Source organism: Miscanthus floridulus, chromosome 8 (genome assembly GCF_019320115.1).
Source record: "Miscanthus floridulus cultivar M001 chromosome 8, ASM1932011v1, whole genome shotgun sequence".
Lineage (NCBI taxonomy): Eukaryota > Viridiplantae > Streptophyta > Magnoliopsida > Poales > Poaceae > Miscanthus > Miscanthus floridulus.
The window spans coordinates 42,259,698-42,276,227 of NC_089587.1; the positions used below are offsets into that span (position 1 = coordinate 42,259,698).

At 46.0% G+C, this 16,530-nt stretch overlaps 2 protein-coding genes across 2 annotated transcripts; both read right to left on the reverse strand.

The window, feature by feature from the left end:
- Positions 1–13,510: 13,510 nt before the first annotated feature.
- LOC136468939 (uncharacterized) lies at positions 13,511–15,165 on the reverse strand. Its single transcript, XM_066467332.1, has 3 exons — positions 14,415–15,165; positions 14,191–14,309; positions 13,511–14,099 (listed from the first exon to the last, which is right to left on the reverse strand). Exons 1-3 carry the CDS (start codon positions 15,163–15,165, stop codon positions 13,659–13,661), a joined length of 1,311 nt encoding a protein of 436 aa, XP_066323429.1. The 3' UTR covers positions 13,511–13,658.
- Positions 14,519–16,283, reverse strand: LOC136468940 (uncharacterized). Its single transcript, XM_066467333.1, has 2 exons — positions 15,752–16,283; positions 14,519–15,651 (listed from the first exon to the last, which is right to left on the reverse strand). The coding sequence occupies exons 1-2, from the start codon at positions 16,281–16,283 to the stop codon at positions 15,401–15,403; spliced, it is 783 nt and encodes a 260-aa protein (XP_066323430.1). The 3' UTR covers positions 14,519–15,400.
- Positions 16,284–16,530: the final 247 nt, after the last annotated feature.

Below are 16,530 nucleotides of genomic sequence, written 5' to 3' on the forward strand. Positions count from 1 at the left end.
CCTTGGTGCACCTGCACCCTGGTGGGGCCGCCCCGCGACCTCCATTGCATGGTCGGTTCCTGCCTGGGCCTAGGTCCCTCCCATGTCGGTGTTTGGCCTAGATTATTCCTGTAGGTGGGCTTCTTCATGTATTCTCTGTTTGCGCATTTCTAGAATACGCGTTCTGCTCGGCACTTTTATCTTTATTTTTCTTATTTTCCACTTGATTCGAAAATGTGTCTTGTAAAACATATTTTCTCGAATACGAGTGGAACTAGGTCAATAGTATATGCATATGTGCTAAAAGTATGCTTGTTTCTCCTATTTTGGATAGTAATTGGCGGTCAAATGTTGTCGTTAGTGACCGCCAACAATCTATCAGGTTGCGAACAAGAACAACGATCAGCTAGACCGTTGAGCCATGCGAAGGTTTCGTTCATTCATCAGTCGTGCGCGTCTCTAGGAGATTGATCTGATTGGACGAAGATTCACATGGTCCAGTGAGCGGGACAGGCCAACTCTTGTACGCCTGGACAGCGTGTTTGCCTCGGTGGAATGGTTCGACTTCTACCCCAACCACTGTCTTAAGCCGTTGTCGTCTGACTGTTCCGACCATTGCCCACTCCTTCTGCTCATGGATGCGGCTCCAAGGACGAAACAAAGATTCATGTTCGATTTGTTCTGGGTGACGATGCCAGGCTTCCTGGACGTGGTTGCCTAGGCCTGGTCGCTACCTCCCGGTGATGTGGACCCGTTCAGAGTGTTGGACTGCAAACTTCGCAGCGTCGCCAAGGCCCTTCAGAGCTGGAGTAGCTCCAAGATTGGTAGTGTTAGGTTCCAACTTGCGCTCACACTTGAGGTAGTGCTGCGGTTTGATGAGGCTCGGGAGAGTAGGGACTTGACTGCATAGGAGGTAGAGCTACGAAGAATGCTGAAAATGAGAATCCTGGGTTTGGCCTCCCTAGCAAGAACTATTGCTAGGTAGCGCTCACGGCTGCTGTTCCTTGCTGAAGGGGATGCCAATACAAAGTTCTACCACCTGCAGGCTTGTCACAGAGGCGGAAGAACAGGATCGAGTCGCTTTGGGTTAAGGGGAGCGAGTTGGTCAGTGATGATCACATGGCGCAGGCGCTTTATGACCACTACAACTCCATCCTTGGCTCCTCTTTTGAGCGTACCATACGTATACACCTCAGCACCATCGGCCAGCCATCGCTCGACCTTAGTGACCTCAAGGTACTTTTCAGCGAAGAGGAGGTCCGCGCGGTGGTCATGGACTTGCCAAACGAGAAGGCACCGGGTCCTGACGGATTCACGGGCCTGTTCTACAAGAAGGCCTGGGACATCATCAAGGTAGACGTCATGAACGCGTTCTATGCGTTCTGGTCACAAGACGGGAGAAGCTTCTCTCACCTAAACGACGCCTACATGATCCTGCTTAGGAAGAAGGCACAGCCTACAGAAATCCGCGATTACCGCCTGATCAGCCTGATTCATAGTTTCAATAAGTTGATCACCAAGTGCTTGGCAAACCGCCTGGCAACAAAGCTCGATGCGCTAGTTTGCCGCAACCAGAGCGCGTTCATCAAGGGCCGCTGCATCCAGGATAACTTTCAGGCTATGCGGCTATCGTGCAAGGCGCTGCACGCCATTCGCACGCCGTGCGTCCTGCTCAAAATTGACATTGCCAAGGCCTTCGACACCATGTATTGGACATTTCTGCTTGAGGTGCTCCAGCATATGGGCTTTGGCTGCCGTTGGAGGAACTAGCTTTTGGTCATCCTTAGCTCGGCGAGCACAAAGATCATGCTCAATGTCCGTGCTGGGAGGAGAATTTGCCATGCCAGGGGCTTAAGGCAAGGCGATCCGCTGTCCCCAATGCTCTTCGTCCTTGTCATGGAGGTGATCAACCACACCATCCGCTGGCTGGATAGTGAGGGCCTCCTTTCCCAGCTCGGGACAGCGGCGATCACCCAAAGGACCAGCATCTACGCCGATGACTTGATCCTCTTTGTGGTTCCCATGGAGAGTGATCTCGTTGCACTAAGGATAGTGCTCCAGATCTTTGGCCTTGAGTCGGGCCTCTTTGCCAACCTCGACAAGAGTGTAGCGCTGCCGTTGCACTACACCAAGGCCGACATTCAATGGGTACATGACATCCTCTCATGCAGGATTGAGGGATTACCAAGTTGTTACCTAGGGATTCCTTTGTCCATCTTCCGGTTGAAAAAGGGAGATGAGCAGCCGATCGCCGATTCGATTGCCACCCGAATTCCAAGGTGGAAGGGGAGCATGCTTAACATCGTTGGCAGGACGACGCTCGTCAAGATTACACTTTTGGCCATCCTAGTGCACAAGACCATTGCACTTTGCCTCTCTTCTTGGGTGGTCGATTTCATCGACATGCTGCGGAGAGTGTTCAACTGGGCGGGCACAGACTCGGTCTCTGGGGGGGTGCTGCAAGGTTGTAACACCCTTGGTGTTACGCCTTAATCAAAACACTAAATCATATTATGAGCATCATGTTTATGTATTATTGTATATGGTAATGAGAAATTAAATTTTATTGCATTAATTCTCAAATTGAGCTCTAATTTATTCCTTGTCCAAATATTCTCTAGCATAGCTCAACTTATTATTGTCATCCTGATCCAACTCCATCTCTCGTTATTCATCTTCTTCCTAATCCCCGTAGCACGCACAAGGCACATGCTCTGCTTAGCCCACGCAGCACGCGCACAGCGACGACCGACCGTAGCAACAGTATTGCACATGCTACGCATTAATATCACTCACAAGCTCAGCCCGCTGAGCACTCCGCTTGCTCGCTGCTCAGTTGCTTTGCAAACAAAGGTTAGACACCCTTTTCCACGCGCAACACTATACCAGCGCAGAAACACTGTTCATGTGAAAAAATACTGTTCACTGCAGAAACCCTTTTAATACTGTGCCATGAGGTACAAGACCGTCGCTGGCTCGGTCCTTCTTTAGGCAATGAGCCACGAAATGTCCTTTTTCTTGACAATGGAAACAAGCATTGACTGGGGTCCTATCCTGATGAGATTGAGCACCTTTTAATGATGTACCATGAGGAAGAAGGCTGTCGCTGGCTTGCTGATTCTGAGAGTTCATCTTCACTTCACTTATTTCACTTGTTTGCTTCTTAGCATGCTTACCCTTCCAAGGCTGAATTCCTTATAAGTGATACTCCACCCATCTAGGACTATCTTGTGTGGATTCATCCGAGCAGCACATAGTGCACAAGCAGCTATTTTTTACCTGTGGTCTTCTCCTCCATTAATCTCTTGACCTGCATGAAGGCACCAGCACCATTCCCTCTCATAATCATGGAAAATCTAGTCCACCACCCGTCCAGCACGTCATGTGAGCAGAACTGCAGCAACGCAAACGCACTGCAGCACCGTAGAGAACACTGTAGCTCCGTAGAAAACACTGTTCATCTGAGATCGATAGACGCCCCGAGCAGCACGCTCCGGCCAGCAGCTGCTGGAGGTCACACCACCGCACACGGCACGGAGCCAGAGGGTAACCCTGCCAACTCGTTCCGTGCTTCCAGACTACCTAGCTCGTCGTGACCACTCACCAGTGATATATATGGTTATGTTCCGCTCCGCGCAGGGCAAGCAATTGCTAAGCTCTCTGGTGTCTCTTCTCTTGCATTGCCTCCGCACATCGATCACCGTAGGTGGCACTTCGTTCAATTCCGAGGTAGCTAGCCAGCAAGAATTTCTTCATTCTCCTTCTCCATTATTTCCTCGACCCGCGGTCTCATCCATTATTTCTAGATCCACAGCCATGTGCAGGTCAACAAGTCCAATAGCATGATTAGCCTCCACCAATAATATCATTTCTTCATCTCTAGAGCTCATTTGAATTTATTGTGAAATAAATTTTGTTAGATTCCTAAACTCATGATCTATCTATTAGTGTAATTAGTTGGTATGAGATCAGTAGAGCTAGCTTGTTAGCATGATAAGCATGTTCTTATTTTTAAGAGTTGCAGTTGCCTAAATATTAATTATTGCATCATCATCGCTGCATGCATATAGAGAACGAGCCACTGGAGATCGTGACCTTCGGCGAGCAGGAGTACGACGAAGTCGTCGAAGAGTACGAGGAGGAGATCCTCGTGCAGGAGGACGTTCCGGAGCCTCCCGTCACTGACTTTGCTGACACCGTGCCTGCTGAAGGCAAGCCCTGGTGCATAACCCTTATTTTGAATAATAACTGAATATATATCTATGATGTGCATTTACGTTACAGGCATTTTATGGAAACTACATGCATAAATATATCTACCTATGAGTCCTACTAATATAGGTCGAGTAGCTGCTATGCTCAGGATATCGGTAGCATGAGTAACCTGCCGTTACTCGCAAATAGGTGATAAATATGATCACTCATGATAAAATGGTGGAAAGGAAAATGGTGACCGGGCAGGGATATGGTTGGGTTTTGGTGGGTGTAAAGGGTTGTGTCCTACGGCCAACAGGGCATAGCTCGGTTACACTTTTTCCCTGTCCGTGTCGATTAAGGACCAGTCGTTGCATAAGGCATCATGGGCAAGTCACATATTTATTGTCCCGAGCGCATACTTGGGTATGGGCACAGGGAAGACTTGTTGCTCTCTTATCGCGGATTCGGCTCTTTCCGGACCGACTGATGGGAAGAGGAGGTGGTGGAGGTCCTTGCACCACACTGAGTCCGGGACTCAGGAGTGGGGGCTTGGAGTCCAAGTTTGGACGGGGACCTGGACACCCGAGACAAGAGAGTGATGGGTTAGTCCTGCTTGTGCCTGGGGTACAAGCGGGACGTGTGTTTTCGGGGCACCCAGCTGGGCACATTGATTCGCGAATCGCCGGGCGATCCGGTATGGTTTGTCTCGTGTTTAGCACCGTAGTAAGAACTGAAAGTGAAAGGAAAAGAAATAGAACTGATTGCTCAACCCTTGCTTGAAAGTAGAACATGTGCTTATATAGACTGGCTAGATGATACTTAATATGGCTGATAATAATAATACATAAATAAGGACTCACTATTAGTATTGCTTTCTGCTAAAGAAAACCAGCAAACCATAAAGCCTATCATATTCCTTGGAGTCGGGAAATTATTTCCACTAATCGGGTAAGTCTTGCGAGTACATTGTGTACTCAGGGTTTATTTACCCCTATTGCAGGTGATGCTTGAAGAGTACCTTTGTGTGGAGGATCCTTCTGGTGGGCTCAGACGGAATCCTCGCCCCTACCGCTAGATGTTATTTTTAAAATTCCGCTGTTATCATTCCGCACTCTGGTGTTTGGTATTGTAATAATGTACTTTTTAAGAAACTCTAATGTATGAAATGGACTTGTGTTGTAACTCGTTCTCATTATTGGATCCTTAGGAAAAATGTGGATCTTTCGGGTTCTCCCTCGGGGTGTGCCCGACGGACACCGCTCGCTGTAGACTACTTTCGGGGTGCTTAGTGTCTGGTGGAAGACGAGCACCTCCGTGAGTATGCTATTTCGGGCGGTTCTACCACAAAGGTCGCCTGGCCAATGGTCTATAGGCCGCATGACCTAGGTGGCCTTGGCATAGCGGACCTTCGCCGTGTCGGTGTGGCGCTCCGAGTTCAGTGGCCATGGCTCCGTGGCATCGATCCTGATCATTCTTGGGGGTTCCTACCAGAACGCGAGGAACGCATGGTCGCAGCGGTCTTTCAAGCGGCCACGATCTCCATCTTGGGGAACAGTGAGTCCACACTCTTCTGGCTAGACAACTAGCTCTAGGGGTCCTGTGTGCAACGCATCATGCCGGCGGTGTTCGCGGCGGTGCCAAAGAGAAGACGGCAATGCTCAGTTGCTGAGGCGCTCGAAGGAAGGGCCTAGATGCACAATATCATTGGGCCAAGGACCATGAGGCTCATCACTGAATTCATTAGCCTATGGAACATTGTGGCGTGGGTGCAGCGGTTGCCCGTCGTGCCCGACACGTTCAGATGGCGCGATGTTCGTTGGTTCTTCTACATCGCTTGGGGCGAAGTTGATCTAGAAGACGTCGGCGCCTCCGCGTGTCAAGTTTTTCTTCTAGCTAGCCATGCAAGGGCGCTACTGGACGGGGCATAGGCGACGCTGCCATGGCTTGTAGGACAGCGATGCCTGCATTATCTGTGACAAAGCTTCTGAGACGATGGACCATCTAATCCTCGGCTATGTCTTCAGCCGCGAGGTTTGGGATTCATGCCTCCGACGTTTCCTCCTTCATGATCTGGTCGCCGTTCAATAGGAGGACATCATGTGGTGGTGGTCGACCTCTAGGAAGTGGCTGCCCAAGGAGTTGCACCGTGGTTTCGACTAACTTCTGCTTCTCATCAGATGGCTCCTTTGGAAGGAAAGAAACGCTAGAACGTTCAACCGTGTTGCTTAGTCGCCGGCGCAGTTGTTGGAGTCCATTGAGCAGGAGGTTTTGCTTTGGTGTGCGGCTGGGTATAGGCACCTAGGGGCGCTTGACTCGCGACACCGATCCGGGTGAATACGTGGTTCTCTATAGTTGCATAATTAGTGCCATGTAATCACAATCACATGCGAGTTTAAGGAGGGCGAGGGCTTGGGCTTCGGTAATCTTAGGTTTACCATATCCTACACTTTTGCAAGAAAACTTCTTAATCCTGCTTAATGAAAAACGTGCCAATGCATGCTCTCAAAAAAAAAGATGTGCCCATAAGCGTGTCACCGGCTCCGGCTCGCTTCCTCTTTTTGCCAACCTCGGCATCCCTCGGTTCCACAGATGGCCAATCCGGATACACTAAGCCAAGCAAATCAAAGCATTAATTAACGTGGTGACGATCAGCCAAGGAAACTTTTATCGCCTTATTCTCCGCAGTCCCAAGAGACCCGATGAGCTCCTCAACTGCCTCCGCAACCTTCTTATAAACCACCTTTACCCCAGCAGCCGGGGTGTTACTCTTCCGCAAAACTTTTGACCACGCCTGCTTCACATCCAAGCCAAGACCCTTCAAACCACGCGCCCGATACTTTTCATCATCCTCACAGCAAACCACGACTGATTGGCCCTCAACGGCAGAACCTTCGCACAAACAAACTCTTCAACTAGGTCACGCGCACATCGATGGCACGACAAAGTCCTGAGCGCATCAATGGCAGCAGCGCAACCATCTGTCATAATACCCTCCATAGTCACACTGTCAAGTCTCATCAGCTTCCCACAGAGACTGGGCTCGCCTTCCATCTTAACATAAAACCAATTCTCTGTCCAAGTCGAAGCCCATTTGTTTTTCTAGGCTTGAACCGGAACCTCCGCACCATGGCGATACACGAAGGTATAAACCCCAAACTGCAAGTGCACCAGATTACCATCAACAGTCACCTTCCGAGGCTGAGGATGGACACGATGAAGTCGCACGAAGCCATCAAGATTAGGCTCAACACCTTGCGATTTGCAGCCCAAACATAGATGCTAAGCTTCATAAAACTAGAGGGCTTCAGCTGATGAAACTTAGATTAAACCTTTTCAACACGCCAACAACGAGAGGGTGTGCGGGAAACCTCAGACTGGCCAAGAAGAATTCCTTGTACACAACGACCTCGTCATCTCGAGGGTCAGGGACAGCTTCTCCCTCAAACGGCCTTGCCAAACCTCCAGCGAAATCATCCAGGTCACTTGAAGTAATCCTCGACAAACCAAATTCAAAGCTCACCGCAGCATCCGAGGCAGACTCAGCAACCTCCGAACTGTCAACAGGCCACGCAGTCTTTTTTACCCGAGCCATCGATCTGTAGCACACGAAAACACATCCATCAGCACAAAAAAGAGACGACAAACAAGAACTAACACGCAATTACCTTAACAAGGGCAACAAGGCAAACAAAGCTAACAAAAGCACAAACGACCAGAAAGACAACCCTCGCAGCAAGTCAACCCTCGCCCAACGAAATCAGCAGCCAGCAATCAGAAAACGCGACAACAAAAACCCTAACCCACCGCAGCTATTTATAGGCACCAGGCACCCCCACGCAAGGAAAGAAACCAGCACAATCCCAAAGATTCAGGAACTACGCACCGAGAAAAGCGCAAACAGGAAAAACCCAATAGTCCCAAAAACATATGCCAAGCCCATCTACCAAAACAAACTAAAGGCCCAGCTTCGGTCGAGCTCGATAAGGGCGTCACTGGGCCGGGGCCGCAAGCTAGGTACCCATGCGTGCTCCCTCCCCAAGTTTTAATGTTGCTCCTGTAGGACACGTGGACGCCTAAGAGGGGGGGTGAATTAGGCAACTTAAAATTCTAACTCTAAACTATGGCCTCTTTTTCTACCTCTAGCAAAACCTATGCAAAAGATAATCTATCTAGATGTGCAACTACGGTTTTGCTAGTGTGTTGCTATCTCTACCGCAAATGATAATAAAATGATCAATGTAAATGCGGAAGCTTAAAGAGCAAGGTAGAGATATGCAAACTCCCATCGACGACTCTGGTATTTTTACCGAGGTATCGAGAAGCGCGCAAGCTTCTCCCTAGTCCTCGTTGGAGCCCCTCGCAAGGAATCCCTTGCAAGGGCCAAGCTCCCGGTCGGGTAACTCCGTGGATAGCCTTGGGCCTTCCCGACACGCAAGTGGGTCTCCATGTGCCTTCCGGCAAGCCTCTCCCGGATGCTCCCCGCCGTCTTCACTATCAAGCTTTCGGCCGAAACGCCACGGGCCTTGTTCCCTTCGGTACACGGTGGCGGCCGCACCACAAACGCGGTTGGTGCGATCTCGCAAGACTTCAAGCCCCTCCGATGTACAACTCTTGTGCTCGCAAGCACGGGGTGGCAAGAGGTATGCAAACCTCACTAAACACTAGGCATACACCTAGAGCAAGCGCATAAGCGGTGGTCTAATCAACCTAAGCACTTCGCAAAGCACCTACGCTAATCACCTGATGAAGCACTAAGCACTATGCAAGTAGAGATCACTAAAATGGTGTATCAACACCCTTGGTATGTTTCCTCAGCTCCACACTTCTCAAATGGCCGGTTGGGGGTTGTATTTATAAGCCCCACTGAGAAAGTAGCCGTTGGGGTCGAACTCCCGCAAATCTGCTACTGACCGGACGCTGAAATCGTCCTGACCGGATGCGTCCGGTCGTCCCGACCATTGCAGCCGCGAACTACCGATCGGACGCTGCCAGCGTCCGGTCGCCTGCCACCGAACGCGTCCGGTCGTAGTTTCGCGCGCCTGGAACCTCTCTATACTCGATCGGACGCTGCGTTTCTGTGTCTGGTCGGTTGCCGCTAGCGTCCGGTCCTCGCGTCCGGTCGCCTGTCTGCCGAGCCACCGGTCCAGCGTCCGGTCGCGCTTCCAGCGTCCGGTCCAGCGTTTGGTCGCCTCTGCGAGCTTGTTTCTTCGCGATCTTGCGTACGGCTTGGTTCCTATCTTCGTGCTTGGACTTTGCTTGATATCTTGGGTCTTCACTTGTGCTTCTAATGTCTTGCTTGAGGTGTTGATCATCGGATCATCACGTCGCCTTCGTCCAAGTCACGTCTTGCACCCTATTGGACTACAAAACAAACACTTACAAATTCATTAGTCCAATTTGGTTGTGTTGGTCATCAAACACCAAAATCCAAAGTAATGGGCCAAGGGTCCATTTTCCTTACAATCTCCCCCTTTTTGGTGATTGATGCCAACACGACCAAAGCAAGCAAATAACAAGATTTTTAATTTAAAAACTATCTACTTGCTAGGATGCAATGCAAGGGGCAAGGTTTTATGATGCTAAGAGATACTACATGAAAGACTATGATACCAATTGAAGACCTAGCTTGCCCTTGCAAATGTCCCCATGTGGCATTATGGATTAAAGTCTTGCTTCTTATAAATTCTCCTCATTACTTAGACTTAATCCATAATCCACTATCCCCCCTTTCTCGGACCATTACCATTTGTAGACATTAACTTAATGCTTGCCTTTGGTCCTCCAAATTCTCCCCCTTTGGCATCAAACACCGAAAAAGGAAGACATTAGTAGCACAAGGGAGGGTCAAACTTTGTGATCCTTTGTATATAGAATTGGATAGATCACAAAATTTGACTCTCACATTATATAGACTAAGCTCCCCCTAAATAAATGCATACATGATAGAAGGCAAAGCATATGCATAATTGGCAAATTATTACACAAAGGAGTTTAATCTATATAATGCATGTAGAAAGCATATAAATATCAAAATGAAGTCAACATGATGATACTAAATGAAGAATGATGCTTAACTTTGGGGACTCCAATTTTCTTACAATGAGACTACTACACATGTGATAGGTTTGAAAGGTTGATACCATTTTAAAAAGTGTTAGTCTCAAAGCATCCAAGTCGTAGAAATACTCCCCCTAAATATGTGCACACAAATATAGAATACATTGTAGAAATCATGCACATTGATTTTAGAATAAAAAATACCACTTGAAAGATGACATCTCATGAATGTGAGAATCATTTTCAAAAAGATATCCAGGAGAGATTATCTACAATTTGGACTTTGGCACATATTAGATGAACAAAAGTAAGACAAGCTATGTGCCGTGCTTGTAAGCAATTTTAAACCATGTAGGTTTGCTCCAAGGGTTAAAAAAAATGAGACCGAGCAATCCTACCATAAGATATACGTAGTGTATGCATGATAAAAGATATAAGCATGCAAAAGCAAACCTAGGCATGAAAAGTAACTAGATGCTTAAAGATGCCAATTGTAGGAAAAACTAATTGCAAGATGTACCAATTTAAAAGCAATAACATCTAGTTACCTAACATGGGAAGGGGAATTTGGGTCCATAGTATTCACTAACCCACTTGGCAATGATTTTGTCCATCATGATGCACCCCATGAAATGCACCCATACTTTGCCAAGTCTCCAAATTTCCCGAAGTCCATTGGACTTCTCACTTCCCTCTCGGGATCCAAACCTTCTTGGTGCTTTTTATGTTGGAAATGATTTCCTTTGGCACCCAAAAGCGTTTGACCCCATTGTTGGCTTGCTTGTTCACCTTGATGGCCACCACCTTGTCATTTTTCTTCTTCAAGAGAGATAAGGTGTGGAGGCCTTCTTGTCCACCTTGTTGGTGTAGGTGTTGGAGAGTTTGCTTGTTTGCTTTTTCTCTTTCTTCTTTTCTCCTCCCCCATTCTTCACCTTGCACTCATAGGACTTGTGGCCTTCCTTGTGGCACACGTAGCAAACCACGGTTTGTCCTTCATCAAGCTTCTTCACTCCCTTGACGGAGTTATCTTGATGAAGTTGGGTTTGCTTCGCCTTGCCTTTCACTTGAGTCAAGTCCTTGGTGAGGCGAACTACTTCTTGCTTGAGTTTCTCATTCTCCTTTACAACCTCTTGTGTGCATGTATCTACAATCACTTTCTCAACACAAGCTTGGTTGCACAAGGGTGAGTCTAAATATAAATCATTGCAAGAAGTAGAGGCATCCTTTTCAATTATGTCATTTCTTTTAGATGCCTTGGTGGGGGGTATTTTTGACGGCCTCAAGATTAGCAACTTTATTTGTTAGCTCATCACAATGCTTGCACATGATTTCCATTTTAGCAAGCAAACTTTGATAATCATTTTGTGAGCTAGCTAACTTTTCTTTTAATTTTTCATTTTTCTTTTCAAGTTGCTTATCATTAATTGTGCATGCACTCGTTGTTGCACTAGCCTCAAGTTGCTCAATTTTAGTAGATAGTTTAACATTTAGATTTGCAAAGTTTTCATATTGTTCAAGTAAATTCTTGTATGCTTCTTGTGAACTACCTAGCTCTTCTTTTAAAATTTTGAGCTTCTTTTGTTGACTAGTGCAAACTTTAGCATATTTAAGATTTTGTTGCACAATTGTATTGTAAGAAGGCAAATCATCATCACTATCACTCTCACTAGAGGATGAGCTTTCGTTACCTCGTGCCATAAGGCACACACGAGAAGAGCTTGATGATGAGTGTTTATGCCCTCACCTCTTGTGATGGTCTTCTTCACTTGAAGAATCATCCCATGATTTTATTGATGTGAGGGCTTTGTTCTTGCACGCCTTTTTCTTTGTCTTGGGTGTGGGCTTGTTTGGACAAGCTTCCATAAAGTGCCCCACCTCGCCACATCCATAGCATCCTCTCTTTCTTTGCTCATTTCTTTGATTGGTGAAAATGAGGTCTTGGATTTGGATGGGCACACCCTTGACATTGAGCTTTTGGATCATCTTCTCCACCTTGTTGATAAGTTTGATTGATTCTTCATCAAGGTCGGAGGTGGAGGAGGAAGATTGATCATCACTTGATTCTTCTTCTTCATCATCATCATCCTCATCTTCATCTTCACTTGAGGAACTTGAGCTTGAGCTTGTCTCAATTTTCTTGCCCTTCATCTTCTTTTTCTCGCTACATGCGAGAGCTTTGCCTTTGCTCAATGAAGAGGCTTCTTCTTGACCCATCTTGCGTGACATTTCAAATGCCACTATCTTGCCAATGACAATGCCTGGGGTCATGGTGCTCAAGTCCTCCATATTATGAAGGATGGTGATGATGCTTGAATATTTCTTTTGTGGTAGCACGGAGATGATCTTCCTCACGATGTCCACATCATCTAGCTTTAATAATCCTATAGAGTGGAGCTCATTGATAATTAGATTCAATCGAGAATACATATCACGAACAAGCTCATCTTCATTCATTGTAAAGGAATCATAATTTTGCTTAGCTAGACAATGTTTTTGCTCATGGACATTACTTGTGTCGTCATGGAGCTCTTGGAGTTTTAACCAAATTTCATGTGCCGTATTTAAAGTAAATACTTGGTTAAAAACATCCATGCTAAAAGATTCAAACAAGCAATTTTTAGCTCTAGCATTAAAATGCAATTCTTTTTCATCACTCTTCGTGGGTTTTTCGGGATTCTTAATGGATTTCATCCCATCGCGAGTGACTCTCCATACACCTAAATCAACCGCCTCAAGATGGCAAGCCATTCTAGCCTTATAATAGAGGAAGTTAGTGCCGTAAAATTATGGAGGCCTAGCGGCCACGTTTTCCTAGACGGTAAACGGTAAACGGGCGGTGACCCTCCGTTTAGCGTTTAGACTGTGTAGACGCCGTTTAGACGGCGTCTAAACGGATTAAACGGTTTTGTTACTGTAGCAAGGTTTCAACAGTTTTGTATATATAATTATATATAGATGTCAGTTTTACATGTAAGATACCTTGCATAATTCCATAAGTCACAGAACATGTACAAAACATGAGAAGGGAAAAGAACATGAGTCACAGAACTGCACATACCTTGCATAATTTGAGTTTCTGAACTTGCATAACTCCATGTCCACTCCTTTGACTCGATATAATCTATGCACATATAGGAGAAAATAAGTACTGTGACATGCAAACTAAAGCCACATGCAATATGCCAATATTTGACTCTTTGCAAACTAAAGCCACATGCAGTAATATGAAAGTTCACAAATCAGTTCAGAATTAGGCAATTAGCAGAAGTGGCAAGCATTAGGCAAATCACAAATGGTTCACAAACAACCAACACACAACATAGTTCTCAGTTCTCACAAGGCACAAATAGGACAACATTACACAAATAGTTCACACTCATAATAAAAAAACAAGGCTCTGATCATATCATATGACTTGGAGCAGCTCAATCGTCACTAGTCCCAGCCCCCTCCTCTGCCTCATAGCCTGCTGTGACCACATCTTCTTGGTCAGATTCAAACTCAATTTCTTCCTCGTCAATATGATCATCCTCAGGTTCAGGTTCAGAGTATATGTCTTCTTCAATCTCTCTTGGCTGATTCAGTCTTGCACTTCTCCGAAGTAAAGTGACTTCCTCAGCACCACAAGTTTCTACAATTAGCTGCCACGTCAGCCCCGTAACAGGATCAACATCATTGATTTCATCCTCTTCTCCACCTTCCACAATCCACCCTTGAGCATATGTTGCTTCAGTAGCTAGAAGGGGATCCACCTTTTGGTTCTTCTTAGCCTTATCTTTCTTCTGTGCATGGAGAGCATTGAATTGAACAAACACAAGTTGCTCAAGCCTCTCACAAGTGAGCCTGTTCCTTCTTTTAGTATGAATCTACAAAAATCAGATTGTGAAAGGAGTGTATACAACACAAATTTTGAGAATTTGAAGCTCTTCTTTATGAATTAGGATTTAGGATGCTTACCCCTTCATGGCAACTCCAATTTCTTTCACAACCTGATGCACTTGAAGTCAAGGATAGAATTCTGATAGCCATCTTTTGTAGTACTGGTACTTGTGTTCCATAGTTTCCCCACCATTTGGCTGCAAAAAATAGAAACAAAAAAATTAGTGAAACTTGTGCAGCCAGTTACAGCCAGCAGCAGCAGCAGCCAACAGCCAACAAAAAAATTACTAAAACTTGCATACCAGGATTCATGTCAAAGTCCTTACAGCCAGCAGCTGCCACTTGTTTTCCAAAATGACCAACACGGTCTTTGAACCTGTGCACCTCCTCATTCAGTAATTGGGCTTGCTTATCATAATCACCATGGTAGAATGTTTCTACAGCTGTTAAGAAGCCATCCATGACTTCCTCAGATTGAAAGATGGAGTCATCATTGTAGCTATAATAAGGGTTCAAGAAATAAGCAGCCTTGTGAAGAGGACTGTCCAGCCTATTTTTCATCTTCACATCAATGATTTGCATGATAGAACTATACAACCCTGCTGCCCCAGGAATGTTTCCAATAGCCACCTTGATGTCTCCCTTGGCCTTAAGGATTTCTCCATAAAGAAATGCCATTGATGGCTTCACATCCCCATCAACCATCCGAAGGACTTTCACCAATGGCTCAAATACCCTCAAGCAAAGTGCAACAGAACTCCAAAAATTTGGCCTCACCAAGGTGGCTGTGGCTTGCACTCCTTTTGCACTCTTGACATGGCTTATCTTCTCCCACTCTTCACTTTGAGACATCTTCCTTAGCTGCTCCTTCTTCTCAAACAAACTCTGCAAGGTGAGAAAGTTGGATGCAAATCTAGTCACGCCTGGCCGAACAATCTCTCTTTTCTTTGTAAACTTCCTCATCAATGCCAAGGTCCTATGGTGTGCATAAATGAAGATTGTCAATGCCTTTGCTTGCTCAATTGTGGTCTTGAACTTCTTCATCATTCCCATTGCTTCAAGCATCAAATTGATTGTGTGAGTTGCACATGAAGTCCAAAATATTTGAGGCCTCTCTACAGACAATAAATCCTTTGCTGCCATGTTGTTTGAAGCATTATCTGTGACTACTTGAACTATATTGTCAGCCCCAACTTTGTCAATGCAGCTGTTCACATACTGAAAAATGAGTTCTCCAGTGTGGGACTCGGCTGAAACTTCTTTTGACTCAAGAAAGCTTGTACCAATGCTACAATTGACACACATTCATAATGCTTCTTCGTTTCTGATCAGTCCAAGCATCTGTCATAATGGAGCAACCATTCTTGCTCCATTCTTTCTCATGTGCCTTCAACATCTCCTTTGTATCTTGAACTTCCTCTTGCAGCAGCTTCTCTCTCAAGTCATGCTGATAAGGCTTCTTTGCACCCGGCCCAAAGCGACCGGCAGCTTCAATCATTTGATCAAACTCTGTATTATTGATTGCATTGAAAGGTACTCCTAAAAAAGTAAAAATTAATGCAATTCATGGTTAAAAACTTGGAAGTTAGGCAACAAAAATCAAATACTTGCTGCAAAGGCTGAACTGAAACAAACTTACTGCGAACGTACAACCATCTTGCCACATATCTCTTGAACCTATGAAGTCTTTCTTTCTTGACATGCTCACTGATATTAAGCTGATGGAGCTTCTTCCCCTTGGCCAACGAACTAGAGTCCATAGGCTTTGTGAAGTTGTCCATAGGACCCATCACACGCGATCCTGAGCCTCCAATCTCATCAAGCCCAGTTTTTTCTTCCGGTTCTGCATCTGACTCAACATCAATTGTAACAGCATCTCTAACCTCTTGTTCTTTCTCCCTTCTAGCCCTTTTAGCTCTCCCAGACTCTTCAATAGCTTTCCTGCACTTTGCTTTGTCCTCTTCGGTTGCATTGGGGCATGCACGAACATCTCCTTTCTTGCCGCAAATATGCAATTTGAGCCTATAGATTCCTGCCTTCACAACCTTTGGGCACAGCTTGCACTTGATTACATTCAAATCATTTGGATCAATCAAAACCCCATACTCCCACCCCACATCATCAGAATTTCTCTTAAGGGCAGGGGCACGAGCTGGCTCTGGCTGGTCCATGGATGCACGAGTCGATCCGGTAGATGACATCCTGCAAATGGCATGTCATCGACCTTTCAATCAGAGCATAACAGAGCAAGATTGATGCAATTCATGGTGCTAATTCGAAGTAAATGGAATCAGAGCAAGATTGAATCATAACAGAGCAAGATTGATGCATAACAGAGCATAACAGAGCAAGATTGATGCATAATAGGGAATCAGAGCAAGATTGAATCAGAGCATAAGCATAACAAAGCAAGATTGA

Bases quoted from the DNA above. Each gene is read 5' to 3' on its own strand.
- LOC136468939 (XM_066467332.1), bottom strand. From the start codon at position 15,165: ATGGGAATGATGAAGAAGTTCAAGACCACAATTGAGCAAGCAAAGGCA. The intron at 14,310-14,414 runs GTATGCAAGTTT...TATTTTTTGCAG, and splicing joins GGACTTTGACATGAATCCTG to CCAAATGGTGGGGAAACTAT. The intron at 14,100-14,190 runs GTAAGCATCCTA...TGATTTTTGTAG, and splicing joins ATTGGAGTTGCCATGAAGGG to ATTCATACTAAAAGAAGGAA.
- LOC136468940 (XM_066467333.1), bottom strand. From the start codon at position 16,283: ATGGACCAGCCAGAGCCAGCTCGTGCCCCTGCCCTTAAGAGAAATTCT. The intron at 15,652-15,751 runs GTAAGTTTGTTT...TTACTTTTTTAG, and splicing joins AAGATGGTTGTACGTTCGCA to GAGTACCTTTCAATGCAATC.